At 44.6% G+C, this 18,590-nt stretch overlaps 1 protein-coding gene across 7 annotated transcripts in view; it reads right to left on the bottom strand.

Annotated features, from left to right (window-relative positions):
- Positions 1 to 18,590, bottom strand: part of SLC2A9 (solute carrier family 2 member 9) — a 311,113-nt gene that overhangs the window by 230,164 nt on the left and 62,359 nt on the right. For all 7 annotated transcript variants that reach the window (XM_075569353.1, XM_075569343.1, XM_075569350.1 and 4 more), the window contains exon 4: positions 15,799 to 15,897. In XM_075569353.1, the coding sequence (XP_075425468.1) occupies positions 15,799 to 15,897 (99 nt within the window). The remainder of the gene's footprint in view (positions 1 to 15,798; positions 15,898 to 18,590) is intronic.

Below are 18,590 nucleotides of genomic sequence, written 5' to 3'. Positions count from 1 at the left end.
GTTGTGGTGGGGGGGGGAATGAGGGTTAGTGGAGGGGGGTCTTGGCTGAGTTCCAGACGCCAGTGTGCTGGGGGATCTGACGCTTATTGTCTCTGCTTTTCTCCGCTGGTGATGCGGTGCTGCGGCACCAGTTGCCGAGGTTGGAGGTAGCAGGAACATCAGGCAGGTGGGTGGACTTGGCCTCTCTTTCTTGGAGGGGGGTTCCTCTGGCAGCCTTCCTCCCTCCAGTCCTCGTCGGTCCTCGGCGGATCTGTCGCGGCAGTTTGGGCTGTAGGCGGGTGGGGAGCTGGTGCTTCCGGCCCATAGCGGGAGATGTGGATAGTTGGCTCTAGTGTTGCTTCTGGCTCGCCAGCCGTTCCGAAGCACGGGGGGTCTCAGAGGAGGTAGGTTTGTTGGCCGCTCTGGGGGGAGTTTGTTGGGTTTGTGGAGAGGGTATTCCGAGAGCCTTATGGAGGTCCTGGATATCCTCTGGGTCCACAATGGTTAGAAAGTGTCCATTTCTGGGGACCACCAGTTTGAAGGGGAATCCCCATCTATAGCGGATGCCTTGAGCCCTCAGTATAGTAGTTAAGGGTTTCATGTCTTTGCGTTTGTTAATTGTGAAGGTGGACAGGTCAGCAAAAATCTGCAGGGTGTCTTCTCCTATTTGGATGTCGCCTAAACCTCTGCTAGCCGCCATAATTCGTTCCTTTGCGGTATAAGTATGCATTTTGACTATGATGTCTCTGCGGCGGTTGGGAACTGTGGATTTGGGACCCAGGGCACGATGGGCGCGGTCCAGCAGTAGCTCATGCTCCTGCAGATCTGGGACAAGCTTCAGGAAAATCTTGTTCAGGTAAGCTTGTATGGCGTCCGGCAGGATTGTTTCTGGCACATTTCTGATGCGGATGTTTTGTCTCCTCTGTCTATTTTCCTGGTCGTCGAGGGCGTCCCTTAGCTCGTTCACGAGGTTACCAAGCCTGTTCACCTCGTCCTCTGTTGTCGATTGAGTGTGGCAGACCTACTTTACCTTTGCTTCTAGTGTGTCAGCGCGTGCGGTGAGGCCATCTATGTCGGATCTGAGGTCTTCTATGGCTGAAGCCAAATCTTCCTGGAACCCCCTTCTGATTTGATTAAATAGGGCCTCAAAGAAATCTTTGTGCAGTCCGTGTTCAGGCAGTTCAAATTGGATCTGCTCCACACTTGGCCCGGAGTGGTCGGGGTCCGCGACGCCATCTTGGATTTCAGCGGCCGGCTCCATCTGGCGGTGCGCTGGTGCAAAGAACTTAGTGACCGTGTTTTGGGTCCGCTTGTTCTTTGGCAGCATTGCGGCTGCTTTGGGGAAGGTGTGGGGACTGGTGCAGCTGAGTAGTTATTTATTCAGTTATTTATTTATTTATTTAGTTCTGTGCAATGTTACTGGGAGGATAGAGGGTCATGGCACTCTGAGGCTCAGGCAGCAGAGCCAAATTCTTGGCAATTGGGACAGGCAGCCTTATACCCCTTTAAGGGGAGATGGTGCCTCAGAGGAGTGCTCCTTTAAGATGGTCGCTTTCTCCTCTGCAGCCACGTGGAGGGACCCGCAGTTCTCTCCCCTGCCGCGATCGCCTGTTGGAGTATGTTACTTGCTTTATTTAAGTAATTCTGTCTCGGGGGGGGGGACAAGCGGGGACCGTAGCGGAGCGACGCTGCACAGGCCTCGGCGAGGCTGCCTCAGACACGCTACAGGCACAGCTCGCGGAGGGGGTTTCCCCGAACACCACAGTCCGACCGAAGTCCGCGGGACACCCGGAGCTCAGCTCCACCGCCTCTCCTACCTCCCGCCCCACTCCTCCAGATGGCTCCTCCGATTTTGCGTGTGAGGCAGGGGGGGACTTCCACCGGGGGTCGGTGCTCACAGGAGGCCTCCCAGAGCGCCGGCAACCCCTCTCCAAATCGCAGGGAAAGGTCACGCTTATGCCCAGCTAGTCTTTGGGGTTCAGGGCTGTAAGGTTTGGGGGGGGGGGATTTGTTTATTTAGATGCTTAAATGTTTGTTATTCGTTGGAGAGACCCTGGAGCAAGTCTCTCAGGCAGCCATTCCTCTTGAAGTCACAGGAAGTCCCGAGAACTTGGGCTTTCTTAACCGCAAGTTACTCCATATCTCATGGAGCTCAAATCGGCTACAAATTCCAGCCGTGTCCACTATGTTCGATATTGAGAACTTGGCCACAGAAATCGAGACATAGGGGGTCATGCAGTAAGCGGCGGAAAATTGCATTCGCCAGGGGTTTGAATTTGCCATGTTTTTGGCGTGTTGCCCTCACTGTATGCAGGAAGGGCCGAATCCCTGGCGAATCACAGCGAGAGCAACATTATCAAACATGCGAGTAGCCAGAGGCAAGACAGTCTGCCTGGAGAGAAGCTGTCGAGAAGCTGTCCCCTGCCGAGATGTGTCTGCAGCAGAGAGAGATCTGCCGCTCTCTCGGCGTAAACATCAGCAAAATAAAAAATCTTTTAAATACAATTTTATTCATAGTGTACATGTACAGGGGGTCTCCACAGCTGAAACGCATTGGTTTCAGGTCCGGGTACCCCCTGCTTCCCGAGATACAGGCCCCTTTATGAGGTGCCGGTGTCCCTCTGCATTTAAATGTCCCGATCAGGTGACCGTGGAATGTAAACAAAGCAGAGGGATACCGGCACCCCATAAAGGGGCCTGTATCTCGGGAAGCAGGGGGTCCCCGGACCTAAAACCAAAGTGGTTCAGCTCCAGAGACCCTCTGCACATCTACACTATCAGTAAAACACACATATCAATAAAGAATAATTCCTTACCTTTGCGGCTATCTGCAATGGTAACGAAGCAGCATGAATGTATTTTTAATAATATTGTAGTGTGAGCAGGGGGTCCCCTGAGCTGAACCGCATTGATTTGTGGATCAGGGACCCCCTGCTTCCCGAGTTACAGGCCCCGGTATGTTTCATCGGGTGCCAGTGTCGCCACCATCTTTATAGCATCCAATACGCTACGTGCCCACTATAAAGATGGCGGCGACACTGGCCCCGAAGCCCCAAACTGGGGCCTGTAACTCTGGAAGCATGGGATCCCTGAGCCACAAATCAATGCGGTTCAGCTCAGGAGACCCCCTGTTCCTGCACAATATTATTAAAATACATTACTGCTGCTTCATTACAATAGCGGATATCCGCTAAGGCAATGAAGGGGTTAAGGCATAATAGCATGTTTATTGGTGATAATTGCCCCCAATAAACATTGCAATAAACAACATACACCCCCTGTGCCCCCAACAACCCCTATAACCCAGTACATTTATTACATTTTTGGGATGCACAGCAATGATACTATAGGCCGGTGGTGGCCCTCGGGTTGTCCTCGCAGGGCTGTAGTACCAATTCATTGGTAATATAAAATGTTAAACTAAAAGACCATTTTATTCAAAAGATATCTATACATATATATTTAGGCACTATGTAAGCTTCACTGGATGTGCACTGAGCTCTGTCTGTATTTCATGTTCTGTCGCTATTTTTTTATATATATATATATATATATATATATATATATATTTATTTATTTATTTATTTATTTATTTATTGTGGGACTGTTGTGTGTGTGTGTTTTTTTTTATTGTGGGTAGCGGGGGTGGGCGAAGTGGGTATTAGCCCCAACGGTGGTTGTTTAGGGCTTGCGGGTAGGTAGCGGGAGGGCTTAACCCCTTCATGACTGTAGCGGTATTAACCGCTATGGTTATTCAGGGGTTAAGTCCACCCGCAACCCCCCGCAAGCCCTAAATAGCCACCAAGGGCCAAATAGCCCCTTCACCCACCCCCGCTACCTACAATAAACCTGTCACGGCTGGTTAACCCGTTCATTGCCTTAGCGGTTAGCCGCTAAGGTAATGAAGTGGGCTTTAAATGCATTTTTCCTGCCTCGGATGCATGCCGGGGGGCTCCGGTGCTGTATTAATGGGTATCAGCTCCGGAGACCCCCGACATCAATCCCAGGCAGGAAAAAGGCGAGAAAACTTTGCGGTTTTTTTGCTTTTCGCCAAGTTTTCGGGGGTTACTGAATCGTGGTATGCATTTTTGGCGCAAAACGGGCGAAAAGTGACTTTGCGCCGCTTACTGCATGAGGCCCTTAGTCTCTGGTAGGCAGGCTTTCCTGGCTTGAAATCGAAGCCAGTTGCTCTGCTAATCGTGCAAAAGCAACTTTGAAAAGCCCGCCCGCACTCTTACTACCGGAGAACTCTAATCTGATTGGTTCACACGTTCTTTATAGTATTCTGAGTTTCATTCATGAAACTCAGCAGCCAATCATTGCATGGGAAAATTCCCAGGAACCAATCTGAGCCATACAAGTAAGAAAAGCCAGGTCAGCGGGAAATATGAAATAGCCAGGAGACATGCGCAAGTTTGAACTCCGATGTCCAGCAGACTTACTGACGCCTATGGGTTAGCCTGGGCAGCCTGGCAGGACATGGGCTCCGAATGTAAAATCACATTACATACAGAACATTTTATAAAGTATCTTTTAATACACTGATCTGAATGAATGATCTGTTCTAATATACTCATAAGTCTCTGGGCATGGTGGACAGAATGAGAAAGATGTTTGTACTTTTATTCTTAGCTGCCTTATTCCCCATACACAATCTTATAGACTCATGCTGGACTCTCAGAGTCCTACCTCAACCTTATATACGGTTGGGGCACCCACAAACCTTACACTGGTTCTGGGTTACCAGGCACTAGCTGGGTACCCCCCTTTAACCTAGGGATTCCCTCAGCTACAGGGATACCTATTCATCCCTGTGCCTCCTTCTCCTTTCTGGGCTATGCTGAAGCAGGGTACCCTAGTGGTGAGTCGCGCTTGCATTTTCAAGGGGAGATATTGCCGGGACAAATGTGCCTACATGTATCCGAGAATCAGGCATGATTCCCGGGTACATTTATGGGGGAACTGACAACTCCGGACCCCAACCTACTAGGCACATTCTGACAACAATTCCTCTGCAACCCCCTCCTTGAAACTCATACCCTAGCAATCCCTGCTCGCTGGCATGCCCGGAAAGGGAAAAACACATCAAATACTTTTATTACGCATGGTACATTGGAATCATACAATGTTACTGGGCCCAAGAGCCAACTCTCTTGGACCCTTATAGACGGATCAGGGGTAGGCAAAACGGGCTTAACCTTTATTTGAGTGCCTGGTTACCCCCTACCGTCACAATCACTATTTTATGAATGAAAGGCAGCAGATTAGAGGAACAAAAAATAAATGTTCCTATTTTTGGCAGCACATTTGGAGAATAATATTAATATAAATAGCATATTTATTTACATTTCTAAAATTAAAATCATCAGATCAAATACAAAAGTATATTTTTCTGATATAGTTATTCTAATCATAACAGTTTGTAAAGAAGAATATAAATTTGCTGTAATCAAGGAAACTTTTTGTTGAAGTGGCGATTTCTAAAATAACAACAAAAAGAACCACAATGCAATTACGCAATCAAGTCTACCATTGTGTTGATTACAACTGGTATGCTGAAAAGGAATTTAAGAAAACCCTTAAATGCAGTTGTATGCTATATATAATCCACACAGAAAAAGAAAGAACACTTTTCAATAACAGATTAAAAATTAGATTCACTCAGTTTTGCTCCTGCAGCTCATATTTTGCACAAGCAAAAATGTTTGCCCTATTCACTATGACCCAACATTGTTCACGGATCATAGTTTGCCAGCTGTATTTGTTCCTGTACTTTTAATAAATCCTAATTGCATCTGATTAAGTTATTTTGCATAAAATCTGATACCGTATTTAAGTAGAGTAATATAAATATTCTATACAATCGTTTAAGAAGCAGCGCTCTCTTTTGTAAAATATTATATGTAGTAGATCATTAGCAACTATAAAAAACAAGCACATTTAGCCATATTTCTTATACTAGTGTCATGATGCTTTACAAATAATTAGTGAGACCTCGCCTGAAATACTCTATTCATTTCTAGAGGCCACATCCCCAAAGGGGAAAAGACCTAGTGGAGAACAATAAACCAAAAAAATAACAACAAAGCTATTGGAAGATCGACATCACTGATAAAGGTTATTATTATTAACGTTCTTAACATACAGTATATAACCTGAAAGACCAATGGAAATGGGTATATGTTAGAGAATTAGCAATATATCAAAGTCACAATAAGGGTGAAAACTTGTTTCTGAGAGAAAGAAATTATGGACAAGTCGTGATGCTTTGAAGCTGCAGAATGTGATTATTTATTGCAGGGCTCTTCGACTGGCAACCCTTGAAGGGCCTTGGTGGGGCCATTGGACTCTCAGCTGCTTTAGCAACTAGTATGAAATTACAAGGAGTAATGTGCAATTATTCAGACTGAAACTCACTAATGTGGAAAGTGGCTGGGGCGCTCAAATGCAGGTGCAATGAATAAAATAAGCCAAACCACTAAACCAGGGTACTAATAAGAATAATATAGTACTTAATGTGCAATAGTATGGGTACTATCCTCCTGAAGACAGGTGGTAGATGGTACAAGCCCACTCACCCTCAGTCTCATCGGCAGGTTCCCCTGAAAATAAGCAATACTCACATCCTCGTGGTAAGTAGGCAAGCTGTGCAGCTACAATTATGCAATAACAGGAAAAGGGAGACCAAAAAGCGCACCAGCAAAAACGGAGCAGGAAGGACCCAAAACGAAAAAATAATTAAAAGGGCACTTTAATGTGACAAGAGACACATCCAATGCGTTTCGAACGTCACAGCGTTCTTTTTCAAGGATAAAACACAATGTAATAACATCCATTAAATACCCTCTTACCTGTGGGCCGTTTCGCACCAAAAACGGAACCTGATAACGTCATGACGCTACGCGCGTCATCGCGCATGCGCAGAGCGACTGTCAGGGTTCTGCTCGCCACAAACCAGGACCGGACCGCGAGGCTGAGGTGGGGTTGTAAAAGCACCGACCTGAGACCGCGCAGGCTGATCCGGATTGCGCAGTTCGTAGTCATATGTCGCAGGATCAGGATTGGAGAAGACAGCGTCGTCGTTGTAGAAGCCAGGGTCAGGACAGGAGACATCAGGATAAACATTGTTCAGGCAAGAGTTCGGCAACAGGTAGTCAGGAGAGCCCCGCTTCAGCTTAGGAGCGCGGGGTTGGCCTCTGCGCGAGCGACGACCATGGCCCATGGTACTGGTCACAGGAGATGGTAGGCAGACCAGAGTAGCACACCGCTTTGCTGCACGGGTGCACCAGTGCTACAGCGCAAGAGTCCTGAGCGGGCTAGGGAATCCTCTGTCTCAGCGCAGGAACCAGGACACGGCCTCTCTAGATTAGGGAAAGAGTAGGCCCCAGGAACCAGGAAGCTGAAGATACACAGGGAAACCTCCGCTTCAGTGCAGGAATCCAGGAGACTGAAGAACGCAGGGACGAAACATCCGCTTCAGTGCAGGAATCCAGGAGGCTGAGGGACGCAGGGACGAAAACCTCTGCTTCAGCACAGGAGAACAGGAGTGGACCGCTGCGTGAATATAGCAGCCGGTCACAGGAAACAAGGAGCTGAAGTAAACAAGAAGAGTACTCAGCTACAACACAGGAGACTGGAGCAGACCGCTGCGTGAATATAGCAGCCGGCCTTAGGAAACCTGGAGCTGCAGACAACAAGGAGAATACTCCGCTTCAGCATGAGAGACAGGAACAAGCGAGAGCTTGTGGCAGAACAGATAGTGACATCCAGGAAGGACTATGCTCGGCAGGGAGCATTATGGGAAGACAATACTTAAAGGCCAGCGGGCCAATCCCCGGAGGGGTGTGTGAAGGTACTGCTCCAATGAATGAATGCAAGTCTAGGTTGCAGTGATAGGCTGCACAGCTGCAGTAGATACCAGAGGGAGTGTGTATAGCTTTGGTGAGTGAATCCAGGCTGCAGCAAACATCAGGAGAGGTGCTCCAGGACTGCACAGTTCTGCAAGGTAAGGCAACCAGTAAACTGCGGAGCGGATTCCTTACAGTACCCCCCCTTCACGCGAGACCTCCGGGCGAACATGAGCACACCTAGAGTTGGGGGACCGGGAATTGTTGCTGAACCGTCTAGGATTGGGGTTAGAGTCGTGGTCCAGAGACTCGTGGTTAGTCCTTAGTGTACCCCCACCCCCCGGTGAGAACTGCGGCCAGACAGGACCATCCATGGGTCTTGGGGACATTGAGTTGTTCCTAAAATTCTTTAGGTGGAAAGGGCATCCGTAAACGAGCAGTTCTTTGGTGAGTACAGTTCTAGGATATGAGATTGATGGAAGAAACATCTTTGGTACATGGCTCGCCTCGCAAAATGACTTGGAAATCCAGGGCTGTGAAGAACCAGAGGGTTCCAGAGCAGAAACGGCAGGAGAACCCCTACAGGAAGCCAAGTCTTTAATAAATGAACCGGACTCTAGGATCAGCGGCCCTGATAGTTGATCGAATACACCAGGAGGAACTTTGTAACAGAAAAAGTCTTGGCTGACCACTGCATGTTGGAATTTGCGAGGAATTTTTCCTCTAGAAGGCTCCCAGGTAATGGTTAGTAAGGGTATAGGTTGGTTGGAAGCATCTCCCGGTATTGATATGGAAGGTGACAAGGCAAGCAGTAAACCAGGCATAGGGACCGAAATCTTGGGATACGTACAGAGTATTTCCAACTGAGAGGAAATAAAAGGGGCAACCGAAAATTCCGAGGGACAAAACCATGGTTTAGCAGGAGCAGAGAAGCAAACAACAGTAGAGCTCTCCAATACTGGGAAATCTTCATTGGGAGATAATATTGTCAGTGAATCAGGAATAGTCCTTGGGATCTTCAAATCAGTAGCTTGAGAAAAAGGCAGAGCCAGGGTAGTGGTGGGAGGGAAGCTAACATCAGAAGCTGAAGTTTGTACCTCAGTGACAGGACCCTGAGAATCAACAAGCAGCAAGTATGAACTATGAAAACTCTTAATGACAGGCACCTTAGGAGTACAAGGAGTCTTTTCCGAAACTGCAATGGCCCTAACCACAGGGGTACCTAACCTGACAAAAACATGAATTGGTGTATTTTCTAGTACAAAATCTCTGATCACAGGACTCCTAACCGATAGTGAGGGTGTCTGGGTTTGATTAGAGAAAAAATCAGATGTATTGATAAGTGACTTAGAAACAATTACTGAGGTTCTAGATTTGCTGGACATGTGAGAAAAAATACCCTTTAAGACAGGAGTTTTCATTTCTTCCCAGAGTAACCCCATGTTTGCTGGGGCATATTTAGACACAGTACTGAGGGACTGGGTTTCAGCAAAGGCAGGACAGCTAAATAGCTCAGATTTAAACCCCAGGACTTGTAATATATGCATGGTGACCTCAGACAGTACTAAGGGAGTGACCACAGATATGCTGATCCCTGGAGAATTAGCCTCGACAGAGAAATCAGGGGGACCCCCAATCAGGATACTCCTTGTAGGAAGAGTTTTAGAATCAGAAGGAGAATCATTACCTCTCAGAGTCTCAAAACTAGTAAGACACAATTCAGCGAAAAGGGATACAGTGTGCAAGCTTTTTACTAATCTATAAGAAAAAGCGTCACTTTGGGGAGAAAACCGTGCGTCAGCAAACATTCCTGGGAACATAATATGAACCCCAGGAGGGACATACAGACTACTGTATGCTTTTAACCCTAAGCTTAAAGAGGAGGAGAACTCAGACAGTACACGGGGGTAAATCATAACTGTACTGGTCTCTGAAGTAGGTATTTGGTAAGGAATGTCTGGGAAACCAGAAATTACTGCAGACTCCATAATGTGGGAACTATGCACTGAAGCAGGGATCACCGCTATGTGGGCGACAGGCTGGTTCAGCGAAACACCCGGGAGAAGGAACTCTGTGAGCAAGCTTAGGGAAAAACCTGACTCCTGAATACATTTATCAGGAACCAGAACTTTAGCCGAAGTCTCCGGAGACGAAACTGCGGAAACTTGAGCTGAAGCAGGGGATTTATAGCAAAGAATATCTAGGGACTCCGTACGGTTATGGGAATCCCTCAATGCAACCTCTGCTGTCTGACTTGTGGACTCATTCTCTGAGGCTAAAACGAAGGCATTACCTTGGAGGCAGCAAGAATTTACAGGGGTTAATGCAGACAATGCCTGAGAGTAAAACATAGGTAATCTTCTCTCTGTATTAGGACAGACCAGGAATCTCTTCTCTGAAGCTAGGGGCGTGACCATGGCTGACAGAGAACAGGGATTTACCAAAGGAAACTCAGAGAGCTGCCCCACAGAGGTTAATACAGAAATAACCCTGGGAACAGAACTTAGGGATTCTTTCTCTGACGGGGAAAGCGCACAGGACTGCCTAGCAGAGTTTAAAGCTGGAAAACCCTCAAGACCTAGAGAAAGGACTTCTGAGCTAGAAATAGGAGACCTAATGAACTTATTCTCTGATACAAGAACATTAGTGCTGGGTAGAGCAACATATGTATTCTCCAGGGGGACCTCACAGGACTGATCGGCAGGGGTTAACGAAAACATATCATTGGTGTCAGGGAACCCGGGCATACACTCAGGGCAAGGATCCGTGGTAGACCAGGGATACAGCCAAGCGGCAGCGAAGCTGGCGAGGGGAGGATCCTGTTCCTTTATGCAAATGTCCAATGTCATGGAAAGGATATGGAGTGTTTTTTGGGCATCAGCCAACATGAGGAGAGGGTCCTCTTTTGCTATATAAATGTCTAAAGACAAGGCCAGGGAAGAGAGTTCCTTTTGGGCGTCGTCCAATTCTAAAGGGTACACATTTTCCCAAGTTAAAGGGTAACCAGGAAAGCAAATACAAGCGGCCAGCGATTGTTTTAAGTCCCGGAGGCGGTAAACCTTCATCATGAGATCATTACGGCATTTGTTTTGCAAAGGGGTTAAACCTACAAACACAATCAGATCTTCAGTCAGGGGTATTATCTCACATAGAAATTGGTATTCACACTGGGACTGGTTTACAGGCTGGGACAGGCTTTCAGACAGAAACTTACCAACCCTCACCACAGGGCGGTCCGAGTTTGTGCGGCCTAGCATACTGTCAGGGTTCTGCTCGCCACAAACCAGGACCGGACCGCGAGGCTGAGGTGGGGTTGTAAAAGCACCGACCTGAGACCGCGCAGGCTGATCCGGATTGCGCAATTCGTAGTCATATGTCGCAGGATCAGGATTGGAGAAGACAGCGTCGTCGTTGTAGAAGCCAGGGTCAGGACAGGAGACATCAGGATAAACATTGTTCAGGCAAGAGTTCGGCAACAGGTAGTCAGGAGAGCCCCGCTTCAGCTTAGGAGCGCGGGGTTGGCCTCTGCGCGAGCGACGACCATGGCCCATGGTACTGGTCACAGGAGATGGTAGGCAGACCAGAGTAGCACACCGCTTTGCTGCACGGGTGCACCAGTGCTACAGCGCAAGAGTCCTGAGCGGGCTAGGGAATCCTCTGTCTCAGCGCAGGAACCAGGACACGGCCTCTCTAGATTAGGGAAAGAGTAGGCCCCAGGAACCAGGAAGCTGAAGATACACAGGGAAACCTCCGCTTCAGTGCAGGAATCCAGGAGACTGAAGAACGCAGGGACGAAACATCCGCTTCAGTGCAGGAATCCAGGAGGCTGAGGGACGCAGGGACGAAAACCTCTGCTTCAGCACAGGAGAACAGGAGTGGACCGCTGCGTGAATATAGCAGCCGGTCACAGGAAACAAGGAGCTGAAGTGAACAAGAAGAGTACTCAGCTACAACACAGGAGACTGGAGCAGACCGCTACGTGAATATAGCAGCCGGCCTTAGGAAACCTGGAGCTGCAGACAACAAGGAGAATACTCCGCTTCAGCATGAGAGACAGGAACAAGCGAGAGCTTGTGGCAGAACAGATAGTGACATCCAGGAAGGACTATGCTCGGCAGGGAGCATTATGGGAAGACAATACTTAAAGGCCAGCGGGCCAATCCCCGGAGGGGTGTGTGAAGGTACTGCTCCAATGAATGAATGCAAGTCTAGGTTGCAGTGATAGGCTGCACAGCTGCAGTAGATACCAGAGGGAGTGTGTATAGCTTTGGTGAGTGAATCCAGGCTGCAGCAAACATCAGGAGAGGTGCTCCAGGACTGCACAGTTCTGCAAGGTAAGGCAACCAGTAAACTGCGGAGCGGATTCCTTACAGCGACCCAGTGCCATTCTAAGGGCAAAGCAAGTCCCACAGGCAGTGTGGCCATCTTGGTTAAGGGCAAGCCATAGAGAATCACTGCCCCACTTATACAATAAACCTCCCTATGATGCATCCATGCAGTGCTAATCACTGCGCATGCGCATTGCGGGGATGCAAACATCAACAAGGCTAAAATCAAAAGTCTAAGAAAAATAGAAGAAAGAAGAAGAAAAACATTTTTATTGATAAGGGAAAATATCAAAAAACCATAATAACTTACATCTTATGCTAACACATAAAAGGAAAATAAGAGTATATAAGACATATAGCCACAAATTTACAAGTAATTTAAAACATCTAAATAACTTGAAAAACATATAAATACATGAATACTGCATAACATATAATGTATATCTAGAACCTAGGAACCAGGAAAATATGTTCACATATAACACATATAAAACATTGTATATTACAGGTATCATCAACACAATACATCAAAAAACAAGTGTGTCATATACTATATGAAACTTTATAAGACTTGAAGGGCTAATTTCATCAATCCATTCATCGTTTAAGCAAAATTGACCTGAAATGTAACTAACTCATGAAAATTAGCAAATTACAAAAAATGGGTTAACTGCCAGTCAATATTCAGACCCATAGGGAAGCGTGTTTGGAGAGTGAAAATCCAATACGCCTCCCTACGGTTCAGAAGGTTGACATGATCACCTCCTCTAGATTTATAATTAACTAATTCAATTCCCAGGAAGGAAAAATTACTTGTTCCTCCCTGACCACATTCCGTGAAATGTTTGGAAACAGGATGATTAGTGTCTTTCAATCTTATGAGCCTTAAATGCTCTAACATCCTGACCTTAGGATCTCTAATCGTTCTGCCCACATATCTCTTGCCGCAACCACATGTTATGAGATAAACAACAAATTGACTTTTACAATTTATGAAACTGTTGATATAAAATTCCTTGTTTTTTATTTTATTCACATCATGTGGCTGCGGCAAGGCATACTGTAGAAAACTTTTCGCTGGCTTCATGTGTTTGCATACACTACAAGAGCCACATTTAAAGGATCCCCTAGTGACATAAGGTCTTATAGACCCAGGAGTAATAAGTTCACTTGGTGAGACATAAGATCCAATTGTTCTCGCTCTACGGTATACAAAAGTAGGACCAGGTTCAACATATTTTTTAAGGACAGGGTCCATGGATAGGACATTCCACTGTTTGGAAATTATAGAATTAATTTTGCCACTTTGTTTGTTAAACTGTGAAATAAAAAGAGGACACTTATTTTTACACTTTACCAATCCATGTGTACCCTGTTTATTAACATGTGTCTCATTAGTATTACCAAGATGAGAGTCCCCAATTGAATATGCGGGCAACAATGATGCCCTCTCTGTTTGTACTGCATTATTGAAAGCAACTGCTATATGGGATTTAGGATATCCCCTTTCCAAAAACCTCTTCGTCAGGTCCTCAGACTGAGAAAGAAAACCACTAAATGTGGAGCAGTTTCTTCTCAGTCTGAGGAACTGTCCCTTGGGTATGGCTTTTATTATATGAGATGGATGGCAGCTGTCCGCCCTAAGAAATGTATTTCTTGCGTTAATGTTCCTATATACAGTACATCAGTTTGGATTGTTTTGTCTATATCCACAAATAATTGTAGATCCAGAAATTCAATGTGATGAAAATGAAAATTTAATGTAAATTTTAAGTTGTATATATTGTCATTAAGATAAGATACAAAAGCGTGAAGTGTAGTGACATCCCCTTTCCAAATAATAATTAAGTCATCCACAAACCTTTAATAAAAAACAATATTGTGACGAAAAGAATTGGTGCTTGAATATATAAAAAGTGCTTCCCACCACCCCATAAATAGGTTTGCAAAAGAAGGAGCAAAACTTGTGCCCATAGCAGTGCCAATTAATTGTAAAGAAAACTTATGATTAAATGTGAAAAAGTTGTGCGTGAGTAAAAAATGAATAGCTTCCAAAATAAAAGCCGACTGAAAGATTGAAATTTCTGGTATCTCAATAAATTGGCGGACAGCTGCCATCCCATGATCATGTTGTATAACTGAAAACAGAGAGGTAATATCAAGTGTTACCCACAAGTAATGGTTGTCCCAATTAACATTTTTGATCTGATCAAGAAGATCACCAGAGTCCCGTATAAATGAGGGCAATTTCCTAACACATGGCTGAAGAAAACCATTCACATATCTTGACAGACCATCTCCCAAAGATCCAATACTGGAGACAATTGGACGACCTGGAGGGTCGACCAATGTCTTATGGATCTTTGGGAGATGGTGGAAGATAGGGATAATGGGATGTGATGGTATGAAATATTTAACCTCTTCCTTGGACAAAACCTCCATAATAACACCTGAGTCAACCAGTTCAGTAAGGACATCCAAGAAGTGGGGAGTGGGATCGGCTGGTAGTACACGGTAGGACAGGCCATCATCAAGTTGGCGTAATGCCTCCCTGATGTAACCGTCTCTACTCTGCACCACCACTGCACCACCCTTGTCCGCACTCTTAATGACCAAAGCATGATTATTTTTCAAAGATTTTAAAGCTAAACGTTCACTTTGATTCAAATTGTCATGATCTATACGTGAAAGGGAAAATCCCTGAGCTAGAAGACGGAGGTCCCTAATGACCAGATTTTCAAACATAGTTAGAAATTGACCCTTAACATGAGTGGGGTAGAAGATGGAGCTCTTTTTTAGGCCCGAGTTCCATTCTGAAAAGGTAGGAATACTACTATCATCAAAAGTCTGTTCAGACAGAAGGTCATTCATGTCTTGCAAAGTGCAAAAATCATTAAATGTATGTAGAGCAATAGATACCGGAGGAACGGAGTCCGATGAGGGGACATCAGGTAAGAGGGTATTTAATGGATGTTATTACATTGTGTTTTATCCTTGAAAAAGAACGCTGTGACGTTCGAAACGCGTTGGATGGGTCTCTTGTCACATTAAAGTGCCCTTTTAATTATTTTTTTGTTTTGGGTCCTTCCTGCTCCGTTTTTGCTGGTGCGCTTTTTGGTCTCCCTTTTCCTGAAACTCACTAATAAATGATCGTAATTTACATATGTATGGTACAGATAATATATTATAATACTTGCAAAATGTTGAAATATTATCTATTGTTTAGTCTTTAGCTATATGCTAAATTACATTGCAATAAGCTTGTGTTTCTTCTACTTCTATTTTTTTTTAATGATTTTGTCCTTTGCAGATCTGAATGAAGAGCCCTGATTGATTGATTGATTGATTGATTGATTGATTGATTGATTGATTGATTGAAAGAGTAGTAGATAAATGGAAAAGTGTTCTCACTGAACTATTCTGGCCATATGCAAAGTAACTTGGACTTTTCCACTGACAAACGTTTTCCATACTGTTATGTTACAGTAATATACTCTTAAGCCTGTACTGTATATAATATCAGAAATTATGCCGCTGTAAATGTGAGCCTACTGCTATTAACAAGATTATACATATTCTTGAACTTTGTATGTGCATCTGTAGAAGACGTTCCGCTGTTCGTTGAATTCATGTTATGTACTTACCGATGCAGGAGCATTCACTACAGATAGATTGTATCCATAAACAAAGGATGATCCGAGGGCGCCAACAACTGCGGCCACAATAAGTGGCCATGACCATTCCTAAATGAAAATAGATGGATCAATATCTTGTCATTTTCTTAATGTAAAAATGTTTACACTCTTAAATTATACTCTTTCATAAAATATAGTATTTGTGTAACCCCATGTCTGAGGATGTATATCTGCGAGTTCTATCCACGACCTCCTTGGATACGAGATTCCACATAGTCATTGAAATGCAGGAACAGATCATTGAATTGATTTGTTCAGCGATCGTACATGAATGGAGCCTTCAATACTACTACAAATCATAGTCCAGTTTCACACACATAATGTTTCTTCCTATTTCCCCCCTCAGACAGATCTCCACAGAAAAGTTAGTGCAGTAGTTCGCACAGACACAGAAATAATAAACTGTGTACACAACCAGCCTCACAAGAATGTGCGGATATTACTGGAGGAGAGGAGGAAAACACAAAGGGGTCAGATCCACAGAGCTCCGTTAAATGTTTGGCAACTAACATGACGTTATCTAAGTAGGTAACATGTGTTAGCCTCCCTGAGCTTAATGAGTAAACACAAAGCTGAATAAATGCAAAAATATTAGTATGGTGTTAAGCTTCTCTTACTCAAAGGCGGCTTTCCTTCCATTCAGACCCTTAATACCGGTAGGTGTTTAATAAAAATAAATAAGAGAGGACAGCGGAGGAAAAGAACTCTGTAAATAACAATGATAGTTAAATCATACCTAACTGTGGAACTGTGAAATCCCTAACAAAACAATAAATAGACAGCACTCAAACAATGAGCTAAAGTAAATTTAGATGGTGCAGCGTGGAACAAGAAGGAACCCTATTTCCTCCAAACAAACAATGAACACAAATATAATGTTCCCAGCACTCATAAACGACAACTTGGAAAGGGTATAAGCCAAATGTTTTAATGAGAGAAAAGCACATACCCATTAGGGGTATAAGTAAATCACAATACCAGAACACATTTGATAAGGGAGGAGAGAAAAAAAAGGTGAAGGTGAAGGGAAAGGGTGGGGTAGGGTGGGAAAGGGTGGGGTAGGGTGGGAAAGGGTGGGGTAGGGTGGGGTATTAGTGTTATCAAGGTAAAAATACAGGTGAAAGAGGGCAACATTTCGGGGATAGAACCCCTTCTTCAGGCCCGTTCCCAAAAGGCAAAAAAGTGTCCAATGGCACTTCCCTTGACCCTGTAACAACTCCCTATAATACAATGGAAAAAGCAAAAATAAAAGTTCATCCCCAAGGGGAAAGGGTAAGCAAAACAATCCGACACCTTCCAGCAAAACTATGGATATGCAGCTCCTGATTAAAGGTCAGTGAGAGTTTCACAGACCATAAGGTAAGAGTTCCAGAGTATCCTTGGTGCACACCTTAATAAAGCTTAATTAGTGCTCACTTACTGGCAGGCAATGGGGAACAACAGCACAGGAAAATGCTCAAAACAGAACAGAAATAATATTGCTGTACGACCGGTGTTGATGCAAACCCCGTGGGCACTTGTGGATGTCGTCTAGCTGACGGTCCTTCTGCTCACTCTCACAGTTTGGGAAGACAAGGAATAAAATCCCTATTACAGGGTCTGGATGGGAATAACCCCACCTTTAGCTCTGACCTAACTAACATTAAATTAAAGCCCTGCTTTAACTATAACAGAGCTCTGTGGATATTAGTTGTTAGAAAGAACACCTCTTTTGCATATCATTAAAAAGCTTTGAAGTTCCTCATTAGCACTTTACAAGACGTTAACTTCAGTTAATGTTTTGTTAAGTCATTAACTTATCTATGCAGATCTATCCCCAATGGAGGCCGTTATTTTAAAAGCTTTGCTTCACGTTCTCTGCCAAAATACATATTACCGGTATTTCACAGAATAGTTTTATCTTTAACGCATAAATAAGGTGGTATGATTAATCTTATTTATTTATTTATTTATAAAATATTTTACCAGGAAGTAATACATTGAGAGTTACCTCTCGTTTTCAAGTATGTCCTGGGCACAGAGTAAAACAAAATATACATGGTTACTGTAACAGGGGACTTATCCCTGTTCAGGTAATGTGCCTCTAATCCAGCAGTGTAGTGGTTAACTGCTCTTAGTCAATTAACAAAACACCACCTGCCTGCCTGATTAGATGGCTTAGAAAGCCTGTCTTTTGAAACAGGAAGTGAGGACTCTTTAGCTGACACCTGAGCTGAACTTGGAGACACACTTGTCTTGAGCTCTGCCAAAAAGATAGCAGAGCTGCTTTCAAGACACAGGGAAAACTTGTAAACCTGTATGCTGACCAACCCTGGAGACAATGGAGCTGAAGCAGGGACAGTGAAGATTTTTTCCTCCAAACCACAAGGAACAGATAAGACTTTCATTCTTAAAAGACTGCTTATATCTGCTTATTGCATGCTATGTGTTTGGGGTGGGGAGAATTGCTTAACTAACGGAGATGTGAATTAATTGCATAGGAGTTCACTAGAAATACTCCCAGGTGGATAGAAGCTTTGTTCCCCCCCTGTGTTTGGATACTTTCCTGATAAAAAGGAAAAGGCACAATAAAGCCTTATTATAATTTCACATTATAAACGACTCCAAGTGTGTACCTCTGTGAACATCCATCTACATTTGGTGTCCGAGGTGGGACAAGAGGTGTCTTTGTAATTAAAAAGGACCGGAGTTTTTATGTGAAATTTTTTGTTATAATTTTTTGCCAACAAACAGTCTAAACA

The sequence above is a fragment of the Ascaphus truei genome, chromosome 1 (genome assembly GCF_040206685.1).
Source record: "Ascaphus truei isolate aAscTru1 chromosome 1, aAscTru1.hap1, whole genome shotgun sequence".
In the NCBI taxonomy this organism is placed as follows: domain Eukaryota; kingdom Metazoa; phylum Chordata; class Amphibia; order Anura; family Ascaphidae; genus Ascaphus; species Ascaphus truei.
This window is presented reverse-complemented; position numbering and strand designations above follow the sequence as displayed.